Source organism: Microtus ochrogaster, chromosome 4 (genome assembly GCF_000317375.1).
Source record: "Microtus ochrogaster isolate Prairie Vole_2 chromosome 4, MicOch1.0, whole genome shotgun sequence".
Lineage (NCBI taxonomy): Eukaryota > Metazoa > Chordata > Mammalia > Rodentia > Cricetidae > Microtus > Microtus ochrogaster.
In genome coordinates, this window is record NC_022011.1 from 27857805 (window position 1) to 27881246 (window position 23442).

General features: G+C 51.5%; 1 protein-coding gene across 1 annotated transcript in view; it reads left to right on the forward strand.

Moving 5' to 3' along the window:
- Positions 1–8473: 8473 nt before the first annotated feature.
- Positions 8474–23442, forward strand: part of Crispld2 (cysteine rich secretory protein LCCL domain containing 2) — a 52948-nt gene continuing 37979 nt past the window's right edge. Inside the window, exons 1-2 of the mRNA XM_005345761.2 lie at positions 8474–8551; positions 22744–23058. Coding sequence (XP_005345818.1) covers positions 22819–23058 — 240 coding nt within the window. The 5' untranslated portion in view covers positions 8474–8551; positions 22744–22818. The remainder of the gene's footprint in view (positions 8552–22743; positions 23059–23442) is intronic.

The following is a 23442-nucleotide window of genomic DNA, read 5'->3' on the forward strand; positions in this document are numbered from 1 at the left end:
GTTTTGTTGAGACTGTGTCTCACTGTGTAGCCGTGGCTAGCCTGGAACTTACTCTGTAGACCAGGCTGGCCTCCAACTCAGATCTCTGCCTGCTTCCACCAACAGGGCGATGCTGCACACCCTTAATCCCAGCATTAAGGAGGCAGAGGCAGGAGGATCTCTGAGTTCAAGGCCAGCCTAGTCTACAGAGTGAGTTCCAGGGCAGCCACAGAGAAAACTTGACTTGAAAAGCCAAAGGGGGAAAAAAAGTGTACAGCATGCCTGGCTTCTGGGAAGCACATGCTATCAATATGTCCATTTTCTAGATGTGGTGGGGGAGGGGAAGGGGAACAAGAGGGGACGCAAGACCTCATTGTCTTGAGCCTGAAAGTGGCCAAACTGTTGTCAGGGACCTGGAAACTGATTCCTAACTAGCAGTTTGAGGGAGGTTTTTCCTTCCCACCCCAAGTTTGGGCAGGAAGTACTCTGGCTGATCAGTCAGGAGGGCTGCCTGGTTCATGCCCTAGGTTTGAAGGTGGGGCCCAAGGTAGAACTGCAGGGTTACAGATTCAGGTCTATAATCTTCTAAACTTCACTATGCAATCCAGGGCCATACCCCCCCCCCCCATCCCCTCTTCAAAGCCTCCTGCTGGTTCCAGGAACCCAGAGCCACCCCCATCCCCCCTGCAGAGTCCTCTGCTGGTCCCAGAATCCCAGGGCCATCCCCCATCCCCTCAGCAGAACCTCCTGCTGGTCCCAGGCAGGGCAGCAACCACCATGCTTGAACTGGCCAGAGAGTCCCCACACTGGGGTGCCTTCCAGTGGACTCTGTGCCTATAACCGGATGTCTGACAGGTGTTGGGACTCAAGAGCCAGAATGGGGAACTTGCCGGAAGATGTGAGTTCAAGCGGTCTGTTGTAGGAGTTATAGCTCTGCCAGGTGAATGGCTGCAGGCCATGAACTGGGCAGCCTGGGATTTCCCAGACTACTACCCTGATCTGTGGAGATACAATCAGATTTCTGTTTTCTGATTTCTTTCCCCCCCTGAGGACAGAAACACAGATCGAGGAGTCAAAGAGAAAAAGCAGGAACAGGAAAAGAAAAATACTGTTCAAACACAAGACAGTTTTTAAAAAATATATATAAATCGAGGGCAGTGGTGGTGCATGCCTTTAATCCCAGCACTCAGGAGACAGAGTTGGACAGATCTCTCTGAGTTCAAGGACAGCCTGGTTTACAGAGTGGGTTCCAGCACAGTCAAAGCTACACAGAGAAATCCTATCTCAAAAACCCAACACACACACACACACACACACACACACACACACACACACACACACACAGTTTTTATTTATGTGTGTTCAAAAATATGTGTGTGTGTGTGTGAGTGTGTGTGTGTGTTTGTCAGGTTTGTGCCACAGAAGCCAGAAAAGGGTGTCAAGTCCTCTGAACCTGAGGGTCACAGGTGACTGTGAGCTGCCAGTTTGGTCCTCTGCAAGAGCAAGTGCTCATAACTGCTGAACCATTTCTCCACCTCTCTAAGTATCACGATTTTTGGAATACAGGGTCTCACTTTGTAGCCCAGGCTGTCTTGAATTCATGGAATTCAAAGTGATGGAGATCCACCTGCCTCAGCCTCTCAGGTGCTGAGATTACAGGAGTTTGGCCGCACAAATTGTCTTCGTGGGGTTGAAGATCAAACCCAATTTCAGGTATACTGGACAGACACTTTCCAGACTGAGCCACACCCCAGCCTACTCTCACTTTTGAAAGTGTATCAGGATTAGCCATGCTAAATAAGAAAGACCTCCTTTCCTCTCCACCTGACTAGGGGTAGACATTTGCTCTTCCTTGTTTGGCCACACCCCTTTACATACCACAAGCAGTGGGGCAGACACAGACACAGAGAACAAGACTGTCAGGGACTCATGACCCCCCTCTTTATGACTTCCGGTTCCCTAGCACCTCATGGACCAATGTGGTTGCTCTGCTTCAGCCCTCACATATGTATTCCAGGTATTTGGGAAGCAATGAAAGCTGTGTGCCCTCCTCTCTTTTGAAATCCCAGTGCTGGCTCAGAGGTTAAGGTCACTTGCCACCAAGCCTGATGACTTGCATCCAATCCTTGGGAACCCACACGGTCCTCTGATCGCCACGTGGGCATCATTGCATGTGTGTGTATGCACCCATGCACACACAAAAGGTAATAGCTGGGCATAGGTGCACGCCCTCTAGTCTGGCATGCTGGGATTTTGAGGTCACATAGTTGGCATAGTAAGTTCCAGGCTAGCCAGGGCTACCCAGTGAGACCCTGTCTATAAATATAAATATAAGATGTCCCAGTCCTGAGAGGTGGGTTAGCTGGAGTTTGGAGCCTCAGAACCTAAGAGCTAAGTGGGCCTTCAGGTCACATGTAATTCCAGCACTCAGGATAGAGAAGAAGATCCCCCAAGCAGGCAAGTCAACTAGACCCCTAACTCTTTGAGTTCTGGGTTCAAGTAAGAGACCCACTAAGAAATACACTTGGCATCAACCTCAGAACTTTACCACACACGAGTGCACATACATACACATATGTGCCCTAACACGTTTGAACACACATATACGTATGTACAAAATGAACAAACATGTATACTGTACATATGCAAAAACTCAAAACAACAACAACAAAAAACAAGAACTAAGATGTCCTGTAGAGTCACATACAACTGGTCCATTTTTTTTCCACTAAAATAGTTTTAGAGATGGGAGCAGCTGTAAGGCCACTGAGCGTGTGTGTGTGTGTGTGTGTGTGTGTGTGTGTGTGTGTGTGTGTGTAAGCCAGGGAACAGGCAGAATATCCAGACTCAGCCCTCGCAGCCTTGTCACTCATTCTGTGGCTGAGCCACTTATTTGTGTGTGCGTGGGAGGGGGGGTAGTGTCACAATTTTCACATAGCTGTATAATCTCAAGTTTTGCTTTTGTCTTATGATGTCCCTTGTAAGAAGCCAGCCACCCCCTGTGTGATTACCAACATGCCTCCTGGCCACTCTCAGTCAGCATCACCCAGCACACACTCAACGAATACCCATCAGGAACACGAAAGTATGCTGGGGTGTCCCCAGAGTGTCCCTCGACTTCTGGGTCCTCTTCCTCAAACTCTAGGTCTGTGTCTTGGTTCTAACTCCAGTAGCAGACCTTGAGCTGAGGATGCGGGGTCACAGGGAATGGGGAGATGGCACTAGAGAACCAAGGGCCTCACACGCACCAGGCAAGTGCTCTACCACTGACCTGCACTGCCAGCCCACAAACAATACACATTCCGCTCAGAGTTCTAAGGTCCAGGAAGACCAAGGTCAAGGTGGCTGGTGAGGGCTGCCTGCTGCTCCCAAGAGGCCTCATTGTTACGTCCTCCCTCCTGAAGGCAGAAGGAATGAGGCTTCTCCCTGGGCCTTTTGAAAGGTCTTGACTCTTGCCCCTGATGATCCCGCCTCTTAATTCTCTCCCCTTCCTGATTTAGAGTTCTGCATCTGGAAGGATCCCAGAGCCTCTGGCACCTGTCTTGGACACCTCTAGTCCTTGGAGTGTCCTGGTGGGCTGAGGCTCCCTGCTATCCTGTGTCCTCCCTGTAATCATACGGTGAGGCTTACATAGAAGGTTTCTGCATTTGAAACTTTGGTTTCAATAGGATCTTGGCCTCCGTGTCCTCAGAGTTCCTGTCGAAGTAAGCTCTCCACCCAGCCAGTGTCAGTCACCCCCAGAGGAACGGGGACCATGGGTGTACAGGGTCACCATCTCATCATCTTGGTTGTTTTCCTGAGCTGTGCCCATCACGAAGTGGTACCCCACGTCTCTTTAATACCGATCGTTAGTGGTCTTTGACGCAGTTGCGGCCTGGTGACGCTCTTCAGATGCTCGTTGGTGCTCAGAAACCAGTGAGCAGTGGCGTTCCCTGGCCTTGGTGCTCTGTGTCCAGCTCACAAACTGATAAAAATAGTTGGTGGATAAGAACTCCAAGTGGGCTGTGAGCCAGCAGCCAGAGACTGGCACAGGGTCAGGACAGCCTGCGTCTTCTCAAACATCATTGGACTACTGGCCACCCTCATCTCGCAGTCTGGCATGGCCCCTCATCATTCCACTTGGTCCCTGGGGCTCAGGGTGGCCCCGCACGCCCCTTTAAGCATGAGCAGATCATTCCAGATCCAACTTCCCCAGGCCTGGAAGGGTTTTCCCGTTTGTCTCAACTTCCCCAGAACCCAACCCTCTCCCAGGTCACAAGGGCACTCCTGCTAGGGTTTCCCAGGATGTCTGCGGCCAGTCCCTTCCCCAGGCACAGCTACATGCAGCATCTTGGCTCTTTCTCTTCCGGAACCTCCCGGGCATCCACAACGCCTACGTTACCATTATTCAAATACAAAGGTTGTAAGTTTTCTCTTTTCCTTTTTAAAGAAATTACATCCTGAGATTGCAAAATGAGGGGAATAGTTTGATCAGAACTGAACTCCTCGTGGCCTTGGCAATGCCTCTGCTAGTCCTCAATGTGTCATTCCCTCCAGTGATTTCACATTAACCCTTGAATAATTTAAGAAAGGGGGTGGGGTGGCTGTGATGGTCGCCATGGGATGGATGGGACCTTGGACACAAAAGTTTGTAACGTTCTCAAGGAAACAGATGGGAGCTGCTGGGCTTTGAAATTCCCTGGCTCAGGATGACACTAACCAGCATTTGCCCCATGGGTGTTCCTGTCTGGGAACAGCTGTGGCTCAGAGAGGTCAGGTGACTTGAGCAAAGACACACAGTTGGGGCATGGGATGAAGACTAAAACTTAAGTCTGTCATGATTTAAGAGGGTGCCCAGACCCTAGGAATGGCAGCTTATTTTAATTGCGTGGCCGTAGGTTATCTGGTCATCTGTGGAGCTTTCCCTAGGAGCTCTTCAAATTCTTTCATGTCCACTTGTGTAGGGCTGTGGTCTGTGTCCCTCTCCTTAAAGCTGATTAGGCTCTGTGGTTTCAGCAACGGAGAGAGGCATACTGCCAACCCCAGGTCCTCAAAGGCCTCCCAAGCCACCTGGCCTTCCAGGACGCTTGCTTTAGAGGCAGCTAGGCACCATGGGAAAAGTGTGATCACCTGGCACTGTCCACTGGAAAGGCTGGATGGAGCCACTACAGCCAGCAGCCCAGCTGGGTTCCTCCCACCCTCCAGCCAGTTTCCAATGTCATTGTCAGTGTCTAGCCCCAGCCAACAGCTGACTGCAGCTAAGGAGGGGCCCTAAGGACAGACCCAACTGCACCTTCCCAGGTTCCCCCACCTAATACAGAATAGGCCAAAAAAAAAAATGGGGCTGTTAAAGATGTCGTGTGTGTGTGTGTGTGTGTATGTGTGTGTGTATGTGTGTGTGTGTGTGTCTGTGTGTGTGTGTGTGTGTACCATAATGCTGGGTACCAAAACATGTATATATGAATACAAACACACATCCTTAACAACAAATAACCACTATATAACTGGAGCACTCCTAGCCAAGTCACTATAATATAGGACAATTTATTACACAGCAGAACTAACTGTGACATTCCATTTGAGAAATTTGTTTAGCTTCCCTGATGCATTAACAAGAAATGAAATAGTTCTGAAGTACCCAATGTGCTCATCTTGTATAAATACAGGCTCTCTAAATCTGCTCCAGCCACTTAGAGGCCCAAGTCAAGGACTCTCCTGGTCCATTTGGGCTTCTAGGATAAAACACTGTTGGCTGAAGGGGTTGTACACAGTGGAGCTTGGGAAGTGAGGCTACCAAAGGCTGTTTCTTTGCTCATAGATGGTCTTTCCCTGTGCTTCCACAAGGCGGGGGAAGGAAAGGCTGGTCTCGAACTCACAGAGATCCTGTGAGTTCTCTTTATAAGAAATCCTCTTATAAGGATCCTCTGGTCCTCTTTATAAGTCTTTGGGGATCTCATCACATCCCAGCTCTGTCCCCATATCTTCCCTGGTAATTAGTTCTTGAGAAAAAACACTAAGACATAGTAGGGGCTCCGGCACAGGGAACCTGGATTGGGGTGCCAGCCTCACAAATGGACAACCAAGTGTGCTATGGAAAGACCTTTGTATACTGTATTGTAATATGTATTGCTCTCGTTGGTAATAAAGAGCTGATTGGCAGTTAGCTAGGACTTATGGGGCAGAGAGAATGCTGGGATGTAGAAGGGCAGAGTCTCGCCAGGCGGTGGTGGCGCACACCTTTAATCCCAGCACTCGGGAGGCAGAGGCAGGCGGATCTCTGTGAGTTCGAGACCAGCCTGGTCGAGCTAGTTCCAGGACAGGCTCCAAAGCCACAGAGAAACCCTGTCTCGAAAAACCAAAAAAAAAAGGGGGGGGCAGAGTCTCAGGAGATGCCAACCATGCTCCAAGGAATCAGGACTTGTAGAAAATGAGGTGTCAAGTCACAAGGCAAAGCATAGATAAGAAATATGGGTTAATTTAAGTTGTAAGAGCTAGTTAGTAATAAGCCTGATCTATCAGGTGAGCATTTGTAATTAATATAAGCCTCGGAGTGGTTACTTGGAAGCAGCTTGTGAGACAGAAACTTCTGCCTACACTTGACCTTCTGCCTTCACTGCCATGTCCCCCAGTGTCCCTATCTGTAAGCAGAGTCCCACTTTCTATTGGGCTGTGAGAAGTTGACCAGAAGCTGCCCTTGAAGTTCCCGTGCGCAGCTCCTGACACACAGAAATGATTTTGGGTGAAGGAAGGAGAAGAAAGGGGGCAGGTTAGGAGAGAAGGCCAGAGGGAAGGGAAAAGGGAAACCGAGGGAGAACAGGAGGGAGAACTGAAGGTTCTGGAGCTGGCACAGGGACAGGCATGCAGAGGAAGACTTAGCGTGACTATTTGATCTGAAGATGACAGGCTTGTAGAATTCTTGGGTGGGGAGGGGTGTCCCAAGAGCCATCCTATGCCATCAAGGAACCTTACAAAGTTGCCATGAAAAACACCAGTAGGGACGTGGGGTGGGGCCACTAGAGCCTGGGACTTCTAATTGTTAACAAGCCCCTCCCACCCAAATGTTGAGCTTCCAGAGCAACCCTGTCCTTCATTACTTCTGGTTCCTGGGTGGGTATGGATCTAGGACCCAGTTTATCCTGTTCCCCTGCACCTAAGGCTTAATGGTCACAGGCAATGGCGACACAGTGGGCATGAGCGTGGAGGCCTGTGACTCAGGAATGTGCCCCTGGATCTCTGTGCTGGTCAGCCCCTTCATTCGGGAAAATGGAGATGTGGCAGCAGCACCAGTGTCTGAGGGTGGTCAGGCTTGGGTCCTCGGCACTCCTCAGCAGCACTGACTCCTCTGGTACTTGGAAGAGAGCCCAGCATGTACCAGCAGGGTGCGTGAGTGTGGCTCAGACCACGATGCTCCCAAAACTGACAGCAGAAAGGAAGGAAATTAAAAAGAAAAAGGGTGCAGGGTGGTGATGCCTCACGCCTTTAATCCCAGCACTTGGGAGGCAGAGGCAGCAGATTTCTGTGAATTCAAGGCCAACCTGGTCTGTAGAGTAGAGTTCCAGGACAACCAGGGGTACACAGAGAAACCAGGGGTACACTCGAAAAACAAAACAACATGAAAAAGAAAGAAAAGAAAGATAGTAATGTACATCTAAATTTTTATCTGCAAAACTGCATCAAGGATTTGGGCAAAGATCTCTGGTAGGAAATCAGGTTCCCCAACTTACCGAGGTCCCCGAGGACCCCAGATCTGAGATGCCACCGGGGTCCTCTGCACCTGCTCCTAGCAGTGTTAGTGGAGATATTAGTGAGAGTTCTTATTGTCAAGGGGACCAATGCCAGCCTCTTAGTGGTGGGTGGTCTTTTCCAACCCCACTTTATGTGACTGAGAGTGGTCTAGGTGTCTCTTAGCTCTTTTGACACAATTTCCTCACTTGCCCTTAAGAGCCCTTTGGTTTGGGAGTCAACCACACCTAATTTCCCAGATTCTGACCTCTGGATACTTGCCCCAGGTAGGTGCCAAATGCCCTGAGGCATACGGTACTAAGCTTGTTGGAATCTGCTCGGGGGTTCCCGAAGAGGCAGGCATCCTCTCCACACGAAGTGGGATGCTGCCTGCTCCCTGTATTGCTGGGAACCTGGAGATCCTGTGTTTCCATTTCTTAACCTGGGAACCGGCAGTGGAGGATAAATCCGCACATGCTGGCTCTGCACATGCCTCTCGGTGGTCTGTCCTGTCCTCCACTTGAGTGGCAGAGTCGGGTGGGGTCCTTGGGCCACGTGTCCAGTCCGCTGCGCACAGTAAGCACTCAATGAAAACGACTTTTATGGTCACGGCTAGGGGCCGCGCTCTCCTTGAGCACTGTGGTCCTCAGCGCCTCCTCCCGCCCGAAGGCAGCAGGGCCGGGCGGGGCCGGCACGGCGCAGCCCAATCAGCGTTGCCTGTGGGCTTGGGGGCGTGGCACAAGGAGCTTCAAGCAGCTACTAGGGGCGGCGCGCCTAGTGCGGGACCCACTCGCAGCGCCCAGCATCCGCAGGGTCCCAGCGCCGCAATCTGCTCGCCCAGCTCCGCCCAGGTTGAGACCAGAGTTCCCAGGTGAGAAGGGACTCGGTCCCGCTGCTCTTTTGTTTGTATGAGAACAAGTCTCTCCGAGAGCCCAGGCTGTCTTCGAACTCTCAGGCCATTCCCCTGCCTCAGCTGCGATGTACCCTCTTTCTGTTTTTTGCGACGCTCTTTCTCTGACTAGGGCAGATGTGGTGCTTCAGGGCTGCGTGCCGCGGCACTCTGCCTGTTCGGGTGAAGGAACGGAAGCTCAGTTACGAAGCCTTTTGGCAGGGACTGACTAACAGTTAGGAAACTGAAGAGCCGGGAACCCAGTCTGCCTGCAGGCAGCTCCGCGCTCCACCAGAGGCGCGCGCTCTTTTGCCCTCTCAGTGCTGTTTGCCATCTTTTGGGGAGGGGTAGTGTGTTGTCAGTGGGCGTCGATAGCTGGAACGCTGATGGCATGGTTGCGTTAGAGGGGTGTTTCACCCTGTGTGAATAGGGTCCAGGTGATCATACGGGCAAGTTCCTTTTGTCCCAAGTTACAGAGCCACGCCCCTTTCCAGTTTCATTGGCAACAGGCTTGCAGTGAGGAGGTCTCCTCCCCGTTTCAGTTAAAAGTACTGAGGGTCAGAGTGGTAAAGTGAGCTGTACCAGCAGGAAGGGACCGGAACCCACTTCTGACTGCTTCCAAAGCTTCACATAGTTGTGTCCAGGTATAGCGCAGTCTGGCCTCCAAATCAAGTTAATCCTCCTGTCTCCGTTTCCCCAACGTGTTGGGATTACAGTTATTCTAGAGAATATTTTAGGGAACATATTCCAGACTTTTTTTTTTTTTTTTTTTTTGCTAAAGTGGGCACCTTGAATAACTCCTCCTGTCAGGAGTCTTGGCCCCAGGAACGTAGGAGGTTGGCTGCCCCATATGAGGAAAGCCAAGGCCAACTCCTTATGGGGTGTGTGCAGACTCGGCGCCCGGCGCCAGATGCTTGCTTCTGCAGTCCAGTTTGAACTGGCCATCTTTCCAGGGAAAGGTGAGTTGCTAGGGTGACTAAGACTGCGAGAGAGGCTGTCTGGATGCCTGGGTCTCCTGGAGCCGAGAGTGGGTTCCGGGTGTTCACTGTTGGTCCTGGACTCTTTGCCCTGGTCAAGTAGGGTGAGCCCCCTTTTCCAGATGATCCCACACTCCACACATAAGGTCTGGAGTCCGACAACCATATAGAACAAGGCCGGAACGTACCCTCTGCCCTACACAGACGGAGGGGTGTGCCAGAGTCTTGTGTTGCATGTATCTGACATCCTGCTTCTGCCACCATCTCCACCACCTCCCACCCCAGAAGGAATAGCAGGTGTGGGTGGGGCTATATTGCCTGTGCTGGGGTCTGCGCCTGGGCATCTGGGTCAGTGCTAGCTCAGAGTCCTGCCTCCTGGCTGGAGGTGCAGTGTGGCTTGTGGTATTACCCCTCCCCCCCTTGGTAGACCTGGGTCTAGATGTGAACACTCATGACTTATAGGTCCTGCCTTTTTTTTTAAGAAATTGTTTTTATTGAGCAATATATTTTTCTCCACTCCCCCCTTCCTCTCCCCTCCCCTTCTACCCTCTCCCATAATCCCCACACTCCCAATTTATTCAGGAGATCTTGTCTTAGGTCCTGCCTTTTTAAAGACAGCTCTCTGTCCTTTGTTGCCTCTGCTTCTCAACCTGACCTTCACAGGGGACTTTATTTAAAGGGTCCAGGAAAAACAGCCAGACAAGAGAGGAGAAACACAGAGGGAGGTGCTGATTCTTAGAGGGACCAGCAATGACAGTTACCATAAGGCTGGCACCTGGCATTTCTCTGGAACATCTTGTGACCCACTATGTCCAGGGTTTCCTCGAACAATATATCTCAGCACGCTCTGCGAGTGGGCACGCCCCATTCCCTGCTGCTTAAAGTGCACACATGTGCAGAACACAAAACAGCTGAGCCTAGGGAGTGCTTCACCTCTAGCTGCCCCCCACCCCACTCGCAGGTTCAGAGGAAGTTGCTTTGCCAGGTACAAACACGCTTCTCTCACTCTGCCATAAGGGTGCTTTTAGCATCTCCAAGCACTTGGCCCCAGGTGGGGGTGGGTGGGAGTAGGGAACGACAGGGCTCTTCCCCAGGGTGTGGCCAGCACACTGAAAGCCTTGCCTGGTGACCTGGGTCAGTGATGCTCCCAGATCCTGGCCGCTCTGCTGCAGAAGGGTGGGGTCCGTCTGCAGGCGCAGGGGGAGGACCTAGGTGGACAAAGGAGAGCGTGGGGACCTTCGGAGCTCCCACATGGCACCCGTCTTGCGTGGACGACACAGGAAATGTCTACGGGCATGACCCTGGTGCTGACCATGGCCTTGTGGGAGCTGGCGCGAGGCTCTTCTCTGTCACCAGTGTAATTTGTGCGTAGGGGAGGTGCCTCTGTGTCTGCTACTCTGGGAACTGGAAGCTTAATTTTTTTTTTTAAACTCACTGCATTTGATGAGTCCCAGATGTGCAGAGCCCGTGTCAGTCAAGAGGGCTGATGGCTCGGTGGTTTTTCAGGAAGGGAGACTGCAGTGCAGCCTGGCGCCATCATTTCACTGAATGGAGAGTTAGCTTACCCAGCAATGTCCCCAACAGAGCACCCTGCCCCAGAGCAGGCAAGGACTGTCACATGACTAGGAACTGAGTCCAGGCTTTTCTGAACCAGCCTTGTTCTGTTTTCTTGAAAGAGTATAAAATACACATACACATAAAATCTGTCATTTTTATTTTTTAATTTAAAAATCGTATTTATTTATTGATTGTGTGTGTGTGCATGTATGTAGGTATGTACATGCTAGGGTGCGTGTGCAGAAGCCAAAGGACAACTTGTGGGACTCCATCTTTCCTTTTATCTTTGTAGATCCAAGCACATGATTGAATTTAGGTTTTCAGACTTGGCACAAGCACCTTTCCCCATGGAGTCATCTCACTGCCCCAGAATGGACCACTTTTTTGTTGTTGTTGTTTGTTTGTTTCTTTTTTGAGACAGGACTTCTCTGTGTAGCTTTGAAGCCTATCCTGTAACTCGCTCTGTAGACCAGGCTGGCCTCAAACTCACAGAGATCGCCTACCTCTGCCTCCCAAGTGCTGGGATTAAAGGCGTGCACCACCACCACCCGGTTCAGAATGTTCCATTAAAAAAAAACTTATTTAATTATTTTTATGTGTATGTATTTGTCTGAATGTGGGTTTGTGCCCACAATAGTATTGCTCAAGGAGGGTAGAGCAGCATCAGATCTGCAGAACTGGAGTTACAGATGGTTGTGATCCTGCAATGAAGGTGCTGGGAACCGAACTCGAGTCCTCTGCAAGAGCAGCAACTGCTCTTTCTTAACTGCCGAGCCATGTCTCCAGCCCTCCAAAAACGCTACCACCTTAAAGTGCACAGCTGAGGGCATTTAGCGTATTGGTAGTGTTGTATGGCCAGTGCAACAATCTGATTCTAGAACATTCTCAACATCCTGTGTCCACGAGCAGTTGTTCCTCAGGCTTCTCCTCCAGCACTTATCGCTGCTTGGTGTCTTTGGACCTTCTCTCATTCTGGACATTTCTCACAGGTAGAATCCTGCAGCCACCTAGTGTTTGTGCCTGGGCATTGTCAAGATCCATCCATTTGGTAGCATATATGTGAATATATTTACTGCATTTTTTTTTGAGACAATGATTTACAATGCAGCCTTGGACGACCTGAAATGTACTCTATAGACCAGGCTGGCCTTGAACTCAGAGATCACCTGTCTCTGCCTCCCAAGTGCTGAGATTAAAGCCATGCACCAGCATACCTGGCTTTACTGCTATTTTTTTCCAGTGTGCAAAGTGATGGTTTCTCTATAGCATTTTCTTTCTTTTTGGTTTTGAGATGGGTCTCACTGTGTAGGCCTGGCTGGCCTAGAACTCACAATGTAGCCCAGGCTGGTTAACCGTCTTTTGTGCTGGGGTTGGAAAAAGGCATGCAAGACCAGTGTTCTGCTAGTGAGCTACATCCCAGGCCCTCACTGAGGGATTCTAGGCAGGCACCTGCTGTACCTCTGGGTTGTATATCCCATCCTCTGTCGAGCATATATTTCTTCTCATACTTCTGCAAATGCCCTGCTTAGTATTCTGGGAACACTATGCACATGGCTCTATAGATGTGTATGCTGAGGAGACAGCAGGTCACGTGCCCATTGGATGTCTAATGGTGAGAAAGCTGACTCCTTCATCCTCCGTGAGGAAGCACCATCAGTTTGGCTCTCTCATCCAAATGGCAGTGAGCTCTTCCGTGGTGGATACAGGCAGACACTGTGGCCTGGAGTTCTGTGGCAGGGCTGACGTCTTGGCCTGAGTCACAGCAACCCACTGAGAGTCCTGTCTGAGACATTGCCCTGGGGGAGCCCTGCTCTGTTTCCCACCCCCAGATTGCAACTGTGGCATTTTCGGGCAGACACCCCCCTTTCCAGGCCATGGGGACATGATGATCCAGCCAGAAGGAAGGTTGCTTGGCTTCTAGTGCTGCGTCAGCTTAGGAAAAACCCACAAAATTGGGAGCAGGGGAGGCCTAATGAGGGATTTTGCAACTTTTGGACCATCATAAAAAAAAAAAACCTTACAAACTCTGAAAGCCCGCATTTTCAATCCAATTTCTGGAATGTGTCATGTTTGGATGCTGAATGGCAACATTCCAGAAGAAAAGGCAGCCATGGTTCCATTTTGCTTGTAGGCCAGAGGTCCCAGAGCTAACCCTGTCCCAAAATTCTTTCAGGCGGGACGAATCGCACTTGCTCTCGAGGAGTGGGGCTGGCATTAAGCCTGTGTCTTCTGACCCTTCGTGGAGTGGGCCTGGGACACCAGGCCAAAGAGATCATGTTTCAGCTGCAGGGAAAGGGAGTGGGCTGAGAGCAGCTGCTGACCACACTAGGCTGAGCTCTCTATAGGTTCACAGACCTGGGATGGGGATGGCTAGGGTGAAGGATCAGCTCAACAAGGGTAGCTCAGGGTCTATCTTGCTATTATGGGTTGAACCACTAAGCAGCCACTACCTAGGAGCAAGTCATGAAGGAAATAGAGTCCTTTGCCTGGGAATGTAGCTTTCTCTAGAATAAGTTGTGGTGCCACAGTAAGGATACCCCAAGGACTCTGGAAATATGGGGTTTTCTGGAGCCCTGTACTTACGGGGGAAGGGGTAAAAGCATCAGGTGGAGTCATTTGTGTAACGCGCCATGCCATGCCCTGACTTTCTTTGCCAACTAAGGGCAAACCCTCTACACCTCTGGCCTGTGCTGTGCCCAGCTGGCCAGTGGCCACTGTATGGTTTGCTCTGGTCTGATTTTTATCCCCTAGCAAAATTCATCAGTCTTCCTGAGTGGCAGGGAATAGGAAATGACTTGAAAATATAAATCTCTTCAAACACTCAAAGCAATTCTTCCTGCATGAAACATGAAATATGTCCTAGGATTGGGCAGGTGGTAGAGGGATCAGCCAAACTCTGGAAATGTTGGAGTCTTGGAAATGTTGGGTTAAGGTGGGGTAAGGTGGACTGCGGATGTAATGACTCAGTTGGAAGAGCACTTGCCTAGAACGTATGGAGCCCTGGGTTCCATTCCCTGTGCTCCATAAACAGGGCATGGTGGCACACACCTCTAATCTTAGTGCTAGAGACCGAGGCAGGAGGATCATGAATTCAACGTCATCCTCAACTACATAATAAGTTTGAGGCTAGTCTGGGCTATGTGAAGATCCTTCTGAAGCAAATAAATAATAGAACGAAACCAAAGGTGGGAAAGGAGGAGACAGCCAGGCTCTCTAGAACAGCGATTCCCTCAGTGGAGTCCCCAGACCAGCAGCAACCCTTGTGACCTCAATAGAAACATAGGTGACCAGGTCCCACCCCAGACCTGAACCAAGGAGTGCAGTTGGCATCTGTTCTTGTCTTGGAAACAGGTACTGCTATGTAGCCCAGGCTGGCTTTGAATCTGCTAATCCTCCTGCCTCTGGAGGAACTTGGTTATTGAAACCTTCTCGTGACCCCAAACCAAAGGGTGTTTGGGGCTGGGGTCCCCTTAGCATTGCAGCATGTGGGAGGCCTGCTTTAGTAGCAACCAATAAGCCCAAACCAAAACCTTTCTTGGGAAGCATGCCCCGCATGGTGGCGCTCCATGTGCAGGGCTGATTCCAGATGCTCTGGAACCCCAGCAAGTGTCTGGCATCCTTCCAGAGCATGCGTAGTGGCTCTGTGTGCTGGGGACCTTGCTGGGTGCATCTACTTACCTGCTCTGAAGCCAGCCTTGCACCAGCCAAGCGCTGCTCCAGCTGCAGGATTGCGGAGACGGCTGAGTGGGCAAAGTGCTTGCTGCACAAGCCCAAGAACCCGAGTTCAACGACGCTGAGTGTGGTGGCGTGTGCCTGCAGTCCTAGCACTGCGGCTTGCTGGCCAGTTAGCCTAGGTGAATCTGCGAGTCACAGGCCAGTGGGAAACTGTTTCAAAAGTGTAAACAAACAAATAACGTGTATGACTTCTGAAGAGCATCCACACATGCACACGCACACTCACACACACATACACAACACACACGCGCGTGCACACACACACTAGGCCTATCTGCAACAAGTAGCATCGTCACCACACACACGCACAGCTTCCCCACACATCCTGGCGGTCCTCCATGGCTGAACATGCTATTTATTTCCAGGACCTTGGCAGCCTGGCGAGCAGCAAGAGATATTTTCATCAGGGCCTTGGCAATGTGGGACAAAGTGCCCTGCCAGCTAGGAGATGAACCCAGCCCTGTCTGGGTGAGGTTCTGCGCTGCCTGGCGGGCCCTTATCTGGACTCCTTCCTCTCCGTTTACTTTTCGGGCTGTCGGGGCCAGTCCCAGCCTAGAGACCCTTAAGGGCCCAAGCTAGGGTAGATGCGCTTCTCCCCTGTGTGCTGGTGAGGTTTTCGAGTGGCCATTCATGCCTCTTGTAATTCGTCTTTCAAACAGTCTGAGCAAACTTAAAACAAACCCAGCTTTCATTGAAGCTCAACATCTAAGGGACGATGGGCCATTACTCATCTGCTGTCAGGTAAATCTCCTCCCAGATGAGGCCACAGAGCCCAGCCAGCCTACAGAGGTCTCTCAGGGCCCTCCTGTCACCCCACCCCCACGGTAACCATATCCAGACTTCTAATGGTACAGGCCAGGTTTGAACTTCACATGAAGGAACTGTGTGTGTTTAATCCTCAGAGTCTGGCTGGCTTTGTGCCACACGCCAAGGTGAGGCGTTGCTGGTCTGCTGCACACGGACAGGCTTCCAAAGTTAAGCCAGACCTCAGCCAGCACTTACTTCCTGCAGAGGTTCCTCTCTGCATTAGGCAGAAGTCGGACTCCTCACAGTGACCTTCGAAGTGCCCGGCTACCTGGCCCTGGGGGCCTATAACCTTACTTCTTTTCTGTGTAGGACTTTGGTCCATGCAGGTAGCACTGCCTCCACGCCTTCATCCTTTCTCCACCCCAAAGACAGGGGCCACCACCCTACCTCTTCAGGGCCTTTTCCAGCCTAGATCCTGGTACCAGTGTTGGCTGCGTGTTACCTCCCTTCCTGGGGAGCCCTACAGAGGAGACTACATGTTCTGGTCCTTGCTCTGCCCTGCTGAAGTTGTTCTGCCTTCCTCGGGGCATTGCAGTCCTAGGGGCCTTGTGGCTAGTCCAGGTTGTAGCCTGTCTTTCGAAACAAAGTCCATCTGGGATTCAAATTCACCAAGAAGGAGCACAGAAAGAGATACAGTGGGCACTAACCAGACAGACATTGATTCGTGGGGCCTTTGCACTCATCCTGGCCCAGTCTAGCTATATTCCTAAGAAATAGAGTTGTGGAAAAGGCCCTCTGGGAGGGTAGGATTTGAATCCAGGCCTGACTCAGACATGTTTCCTGCACTGTTCATGACTCTGGCACAAGTCACTTCCTTTTCCTTGAAGATGGAGGGCTCTTTTTTTTCATCCAGAGTTTGATATGAAGTGTTGTTGTCAGGGAGACCGTCACACATCAGTAGAAGGAAGTCAGACCTAGGAGTTACGCATGGGTTATTATTTTAAGAATACCCTAATTTATTATCTGGGCGCTTAATTTGGCTTTTTTTTTTTTAAAAAAAAAACCATATTATCTTGGCCTGCATTGATCATGCTTGGCTTCAGTACAAAATAGTTTAAACATTTGTTGGCTGAGTCTTACTTATGTCCAGAATAATGTTTTAGGCCTTGAATCCCAATTACTGGACAGAATGAGGTAGGAGGATTACGAGTTCAAGGCCAGCCTAGATGTCTTCTTGAGAGCCTGGTTCAAAATGAGACGTGAAGAGAAGGCCAGGGATGTAGCTCCGTGGTAGATTGCCTAACAACCACGAGAGAGGCCTTGAGCTTGTTTCCCAGCGCCACATGGACCTCCATCAAGTTGGCTTAGCATCTTGTGTCTATTAAGCATCCAGATTTGTTCCACGAATCCTCTAAGGACTGGGTTCTTTCTGGGGGCACAGAGAACAGTATGCTGAGAGGCAGTGCACACTGCTGGCCGGCACCTGGGTGTGGAGAGCTCGGGTGGTGTGGGGGGTGGCCAGCAGGGACGGAGCCAGCCTGTCATCTCCCTTGAGTCTGACCTCGATCATGTCAAAAAGCAGACAGGATCCAGTGAGGAGGGGGAGACACCGCAGCCTGCTGTCTGCTGCTTACCCAGGCATCTGTAACGGGATGTTCTCTGCTTAGCCCTGGGATCACTGCTTGGAAGTGGGGGGCTAAGTGTCCCTCCTCCCAGCCACACTTCATTCCCGGGATTTCTGGGTGGTTTGTGGGTATGACTCTGATCCGTACTTGGCTTCCTCCTTAGATGAAAGCTCTCTCTTTGTTAGATTTGAGGAGGAGCAGAGCCGGGGAAGCCCCGCCGCGTGGGCTCAATGGCTGTCCAGAGAGCAGGGCTCTGGGCTGAGGCATCACATCCATGTGGGGCAGTGGGACAGAGTGGCTGCCTGGGTGAGATGGATAATGGGAGGCTGGAGTATAAGGAGTAAACTGGTCCTGCCCCTCAGGCCTCCCTATGACCGTGGCTGGGCTGCTGCTGTCTTTAGCTTCCTCCTTTGTGAAATGGGCTCGTAAAATCAGTGACCCCGTCCATTGTGGCGATGATGACACATGAGATTCCAGAAATGAAGGAGCATGCACCCCCTGGGCCATCCCCACCCGTCACACCTCGGCCAGGTCATCACCGTGGTCATGCATTCACCAGTCTTCAGTGTGCCAGGACTTACCCATCAGTTCGTGGGGGCTGACAATTTCCTGATAGTTCGCAAATCAGGTAACAGCACCTCCATGAAGGCTAATTCACACAGACTTGAAGAAGGCACATTTGAACCAAAGGCAGCAGAGTCTTATGGCTCAGGCTGTTTGGGCTGCATCTCACTGTCTGTGCCCTGAGCTGGCGGATGGCCGGTGGGCAACTGCGGTGGTTTTTCCTATGGACACTGTCTTCAGTGACTTCAAGCGGATTGAGAGCGTGAAATTGGCCACAGTGGCACATGTGCACCAAAGGGATGGGGGAGTGCCACAGAACAGACCGTCCGCTTGAGTGTCTAACACTTAAGAAGCTTGCTGTGGGCAGCTAGCGGGAGAGGTGTGCAGTGCAGACCCAATACTGGGGACCCAGCTCCCGGACAGACAGAGGAGAGGGCTCTCAGATGCTGAGCTTCACATCCGTGCACAGTTGTCTGGGTGGTTCCCAGCCAGGCGGTGACACTGACCCTCTGGCCTGATGTCCTGGGACTTTTTCCCCAGAGAGCCATGTAGCTCAGGCTGAAGGCTATCCTGAGCTAATACCTGAGTCAAGAATACTTGGGCTTCCTTTCTCTCAAGCATGAGATGTTTAACAGGATTTTAAGGCTCCGTTTGGCTAAGGCAAAGGTAAGACTTTGAAATAACAGTTACATGGAGACCTATCCCCTCTTAGCCCTTGGTCCCAACTGCCTTCTTTTGTTTGTTTGTTTGAGAATGGGTCTCATGTAGCCTAGGTTAGTCTCAAATTTACTGTGTGGCCAAGGACGGCCTTGAACGTCTAATCTTCCTGCCTCTACCTCCTGAGTTGGGGGTGGAACCAAGAGGCTAAGCACCCTATTGGCTGAGCTGAGTCCCAAGTCCCAGTCTAAGCCTTTGAAAGTCTGTTGCGTTGTGTTTCCAGTAGGACTAACTCATTATGTCTATCACTCGAAGATGTGGGACTTAGAGAGCCTCCCTGTATATGTAGATGCATCCCCGAGAAGCTGGATGCTTTGTCTGAGGCCCCAAAGCTGGTGGGGGGCAACGTCAGGGATTGAACCCAGGTTCTGTTTTCCTGGAAGCCCAGGATACAGCCAACAGAGTCCACCATGGACCACAGTCCTTATATGGCTCCTCTGATCCAGAACGGAGGAGGCATGCCCCTCCCCGTTCATTCCATAAATATTTATTGAGCAGAGATGTGTCAGACAGGCTCTGGGACTCGGTGGTGAGCAGGCTGACAGGTCTATGGAGTGATTAATTCCCACAAGGCTTTCCAGGAAGGGGAGCCCATGGTGAGCAGAAGTTCACTGGCGGGCTTGGCAGCGGGCATGCTGGGGTCAGGGGCTGGGCTGAAGGAACAGCGTGTGCAGAGGCCGGGCCAGCAGCTGGTGTCTTAGCTCTGACATCTTCTTGGCAGGCTTCCTCAAACACAGAGCAGCTGGGCCGCATGATGCAACAACCTTCCCCGTCGGCCCCTCATTTCTGGACCAGGGGCTTTGCTGGCTTTTCAACAAAACCTCTTTTAGAGCTCTGAATGGCATCAAGTGCCATCCGGGACTGGTGGGGTCACTGGAGGGCTAATATGACGGCAGCTGCATTGTCTTCAAGCCTTGAGGAAGCTGGGTTTCCAGCCCTGGTTCCTCCTCCAACTGGCAACCCAGACTCCCAAGCCTCTTAATGCGTACAGGACTCAGCTATGTCTGCTGTAAAATGGGGCTGCAGACCTTCTGTCCGCAGTCATGGCCCAATGCATGCCCAGCCCTAGGAATGTAGGCATTCCAGCAGAGTTGATTTCACAACCCGAGTCTCACCATTGGCCCTGGAATCCTAAAGCATGGTCTAAGCTTCCTGTATCCCTCTTGCCTTGTTATTGTGGGAACTGGATACTTTAGCTCCCTGGGGTCTTCTGAGTTCTGTTCTGTAACTAGCAAAAGAGAGCGAGATCATGCAGAGATCCTCTTGGCTGTGTGGGCCTGCAGCCCCCAGGGGGCAGTCCGAGTTGGTGAGCAGTAGAGTGTCAGAAGGTTGGTAGGGGGAGGCTCCTCTCGATATGGTGTTGAGAGTCAGAGGGATGGCTCATTGTGTAAATAGATCCCCGTGCAAGCATCAGGACCAGGGTTCAGGTCACTTAGGCCCACTGTAAAATTGGGGCAGGTGTGGCAGCCACTGTAATACCAGCACACAGGAGACAGAGGCGGAATCCCAGGAGCAAACTGGCTTCACAGACTAGATGAAGCAGCAAGAGCCTCTGCCTCAACAGATAAGGTGCAGAGGGATTGAGGAAGACCTCTGACATCAACCTTTGCACATGCGTGGATACCTGTGGGTACGCATGCAAACATGTGGGGACATACACATGCACCCATGCATACTGTATGCAGAAAAGGAAAGAAGAGAAAAGAAAAGAGGTGAGGGTATTGAATTTGGTGAGGCCAGGGAGAAGCAGGTGAGAGAGAGAAGATACCGGGAATGTGAGTCTTATCCCAGATGCTGGGGGAGCTGGGGCCCCGTGCCTTACTGTGTCCAGCTGAAAGGCCAAGGGAATGAGGATGCGGCTGCAGCTGGAGAGGGCAGCTCACAGCATGTCAGGGACACAGCACAGATGGTACTGCATGTGTGTTTGCCAAGGAGGGGCATGTCCTGGGCGAGTATCCCAGAGGCTTTCTTCATCTCCCTGGGGTGACACATTAGGAGCCTTTGGCTACAGAGTCACCACGTGCGCAGCCTCCCAGCATCCTTCCTAGGAGGCAGGACTTCCGGAAAGCCAGAGCCCCAGAGCCAGGCCTTGCTGCTATGCTTTGGGGTGTCCTTGTCCCTGAGTGGGTACATTGGTATTCTCCACTCAAAGAGAGCCCTTCTGGAGAGTGTCATGAAACAGGGTGACCGCCCCTCTAGCCCCAGCTCCCGTCTCTGGCTGTCCAATGTTGGACATCCGTCTTAACTCAAGCTCTGTCCCTTTTATAGAATGGGAATCATAGGACCACAACTCTGGGTAATGGAGAGCCATGGCAGCCAGGGGCTCACAGGGCAACTAGAGAAGGGCAGGACTCCTTCTAGAAGCTGCCAAGGTTCCTTGTCTGGATCAGCTCGTCGTTGCTCAGTTCTGGTGATCCAGGACAGCACGTGTGCCTCCTTCACAAAAGGATTGGGGCCCGTGCAAAGACTTAGTAAGTGGGTAACGGTGCTTGCCTCCAAGCCGGATGACCTGTGTTTGATTCCTGGGGCCCACACTGACTACAGCGAGTTGTCATCTGACCTCCCTGTGCACCCCATGACAAGCACATGTCACACACAGGTGAAAATGGTAGAAAAGGCAGATATACATATGCAGTCCCGAGGAATGGGCAGCAATTGCTCTTAACTATGGAGCCATTTCTCCAGCCTCTTAATTTTTTATTTTGATACAAGATCTTGTCAAGCAGTGTAGGCTGGTCTTGAACTCAAAATATACTCCAGGCTGGCCTTGACCTCATGATCTCTGGCCTTAGCCTTAGAATGCAGGAATATGCTACCACATCTGGCCCTGACTCTAGTTTTGATGCAGCTGTTTGGTTAGTGGGTGAGGAATGTTCCCCACAGGCTGGGATGCTGGGCTTGTCCCTGTGTCCCATGCTTGTGGCTTACTGTTTGACACCAAGCACCAGGTTGTGGGGTCTCTTGTCTTTCTCCCTTCCTCTTGTTCCTTACAGCTACAGCCCAGCAACACCTGAGACACACCTCTTCCTGCCTCTGTATTGCCTGGGGTGTAGTTGCTCTGCTGAGGCCTGGTCCCACAATTCACATGTCAGTCATGGTGCTTGAAGCCAGGAGGCAGAGATGGAGCTACGGGTGGAGCTGGCTCCTCCTGGGGTTCTCCTTGGCTTGCAGGTGGCACCATCTCTCTGTGTCCTTCCATGCTTGTCCCTCTGCTTGTGTTTGTGTCCTGATCTCTTTTTTATTTATTTTGTTTTCGTTTTTCAAGATAGGGTTTCTCCGTGTAACAGTCCTGGCTGTTCTGGAACTCACTCTGCAGACCAGGCTGGCCTCGAACTCATAGAGATCCGTCTGCCTCTGCCTCCTGATGCTGGGATTAAAGGCGTGTGCCACCACCACCCGGCTCCATGCTGTATTTATTAAGACCAAAGCATAACCCTATCTGGCTCCTTTTACCCGCTGTGTAATTCTCCACTCCGTTTTCCCTTCCTTGTCACCAGTCTATTTCCTATTCCCCTTACTGATTGTACTTTGATTGTGTATGCCTCAGTTAGGCCTAGGTTTTCATCTGGTTGAGCAGAGTAGTGTCACATGGCAATCCATGCTTTTGAACCTCTGGGCCCTACCCTTCATGCTACTCCAGCACAAAGCAACACACGTGGGGCATTGCCACGGTCCCAGGCTGGACAGGCAGTGACATGCCACTTTGACCTGACTATGTGCAGGTGGGGATGCACCTATATAGCAGTGATTGACCTGAGAGGGTTTGGGCCCTCTGACTGTTCTACATTCTTGGTGGCTGGGCCCTTGTACCCAGTGGGTCTTCCATGGTCCCCTGGCTGAGCAGGGCAGGCAGGCTTGACTCTGGTGTACTAGAGAGCTGCTGATGGGACCCAGGAGAATTTCCAGGGTGGGAGGTGAGAGAGAGCAGCTGATGGGACCCTGGAGAGTTTCCAGGGTGGGAAGTGAGAACTGTGACTTTGTCAGGGCACCCTGACTCTTCCCTGCCTCCTGGGACAGCAGCAGCTCTCTCAGGAACTCTAGTTCACCTTCCATTCCCTCCCCGCCTCTGTTTACCCTGCTCCTGACAGTCCCAAGCCCATGGGACAGGTACATACCAGGCGTTTCTGTGTGAGCAAAGACTACGGGAGACTTTGGCCAAAGGGACAAAGCCCTTCCTATGCTGGTTTGGTGGTGTTGGGCAGAGCTGACTTAGTTCTAACTTGCTGTCTCCTGTTTCCTCTTTTCTTTCCAGAACTTTCTAGTACCCAGCCCTGCCTCAGGAGCCCAGGCTACCCTGTCCCCTTAGCGTGGCTGCAAGCGTGGGGCCATGAGCTGTCTTCTAAGTACTGTGGTCCCAATGGGGCTGGCTCTGCTGGTGTGTGGAGCACAGGCCTTTTTCCTTCCCAACACCACGAGTCTGGAGAAGCTGCTGAGCAAGTACCAGCAGGCCGAGCCACACTCCCGGGCGCGCAGGGCCATCCCCTGGTCCGACCGCCAGGAGATCCTCATGCTGCACAACAAGCTGCGAGGTCAGGTATATCCCTCTGCCTCCAACATGGAGTATATGGTGAGTGCCCACAGGGATGATGGCAGGCAAAGGCCGATGCGGTATCTTATGGTTTCTTGAGAGGTCTCATGTACTTACTATGCAGTTGGGGATGACTCAACTTCTGATTGGTCCACATCCAGCCTCTTAAGTATTGGGGTTACTGGTGTGCAAGGCTCCTTTCTGACAGCTTAGGCTGCCTCCAAACTCACTACATAGTCAAGGATGACCTTGAACTTGATCTCCACCTCTCAAGTGCTAGGGTTGCAGGTATCCACCAGCATGCCCAGTTTCTGCAGTGCTGGGGATGGAGCCCAGGGTTTTGTGTATGCTAAGCAAGCACTCTACCGACCAGCTCAGCTACAAGCACGCTACCTACCAAACCACCCCCTACCCCCCACCCCC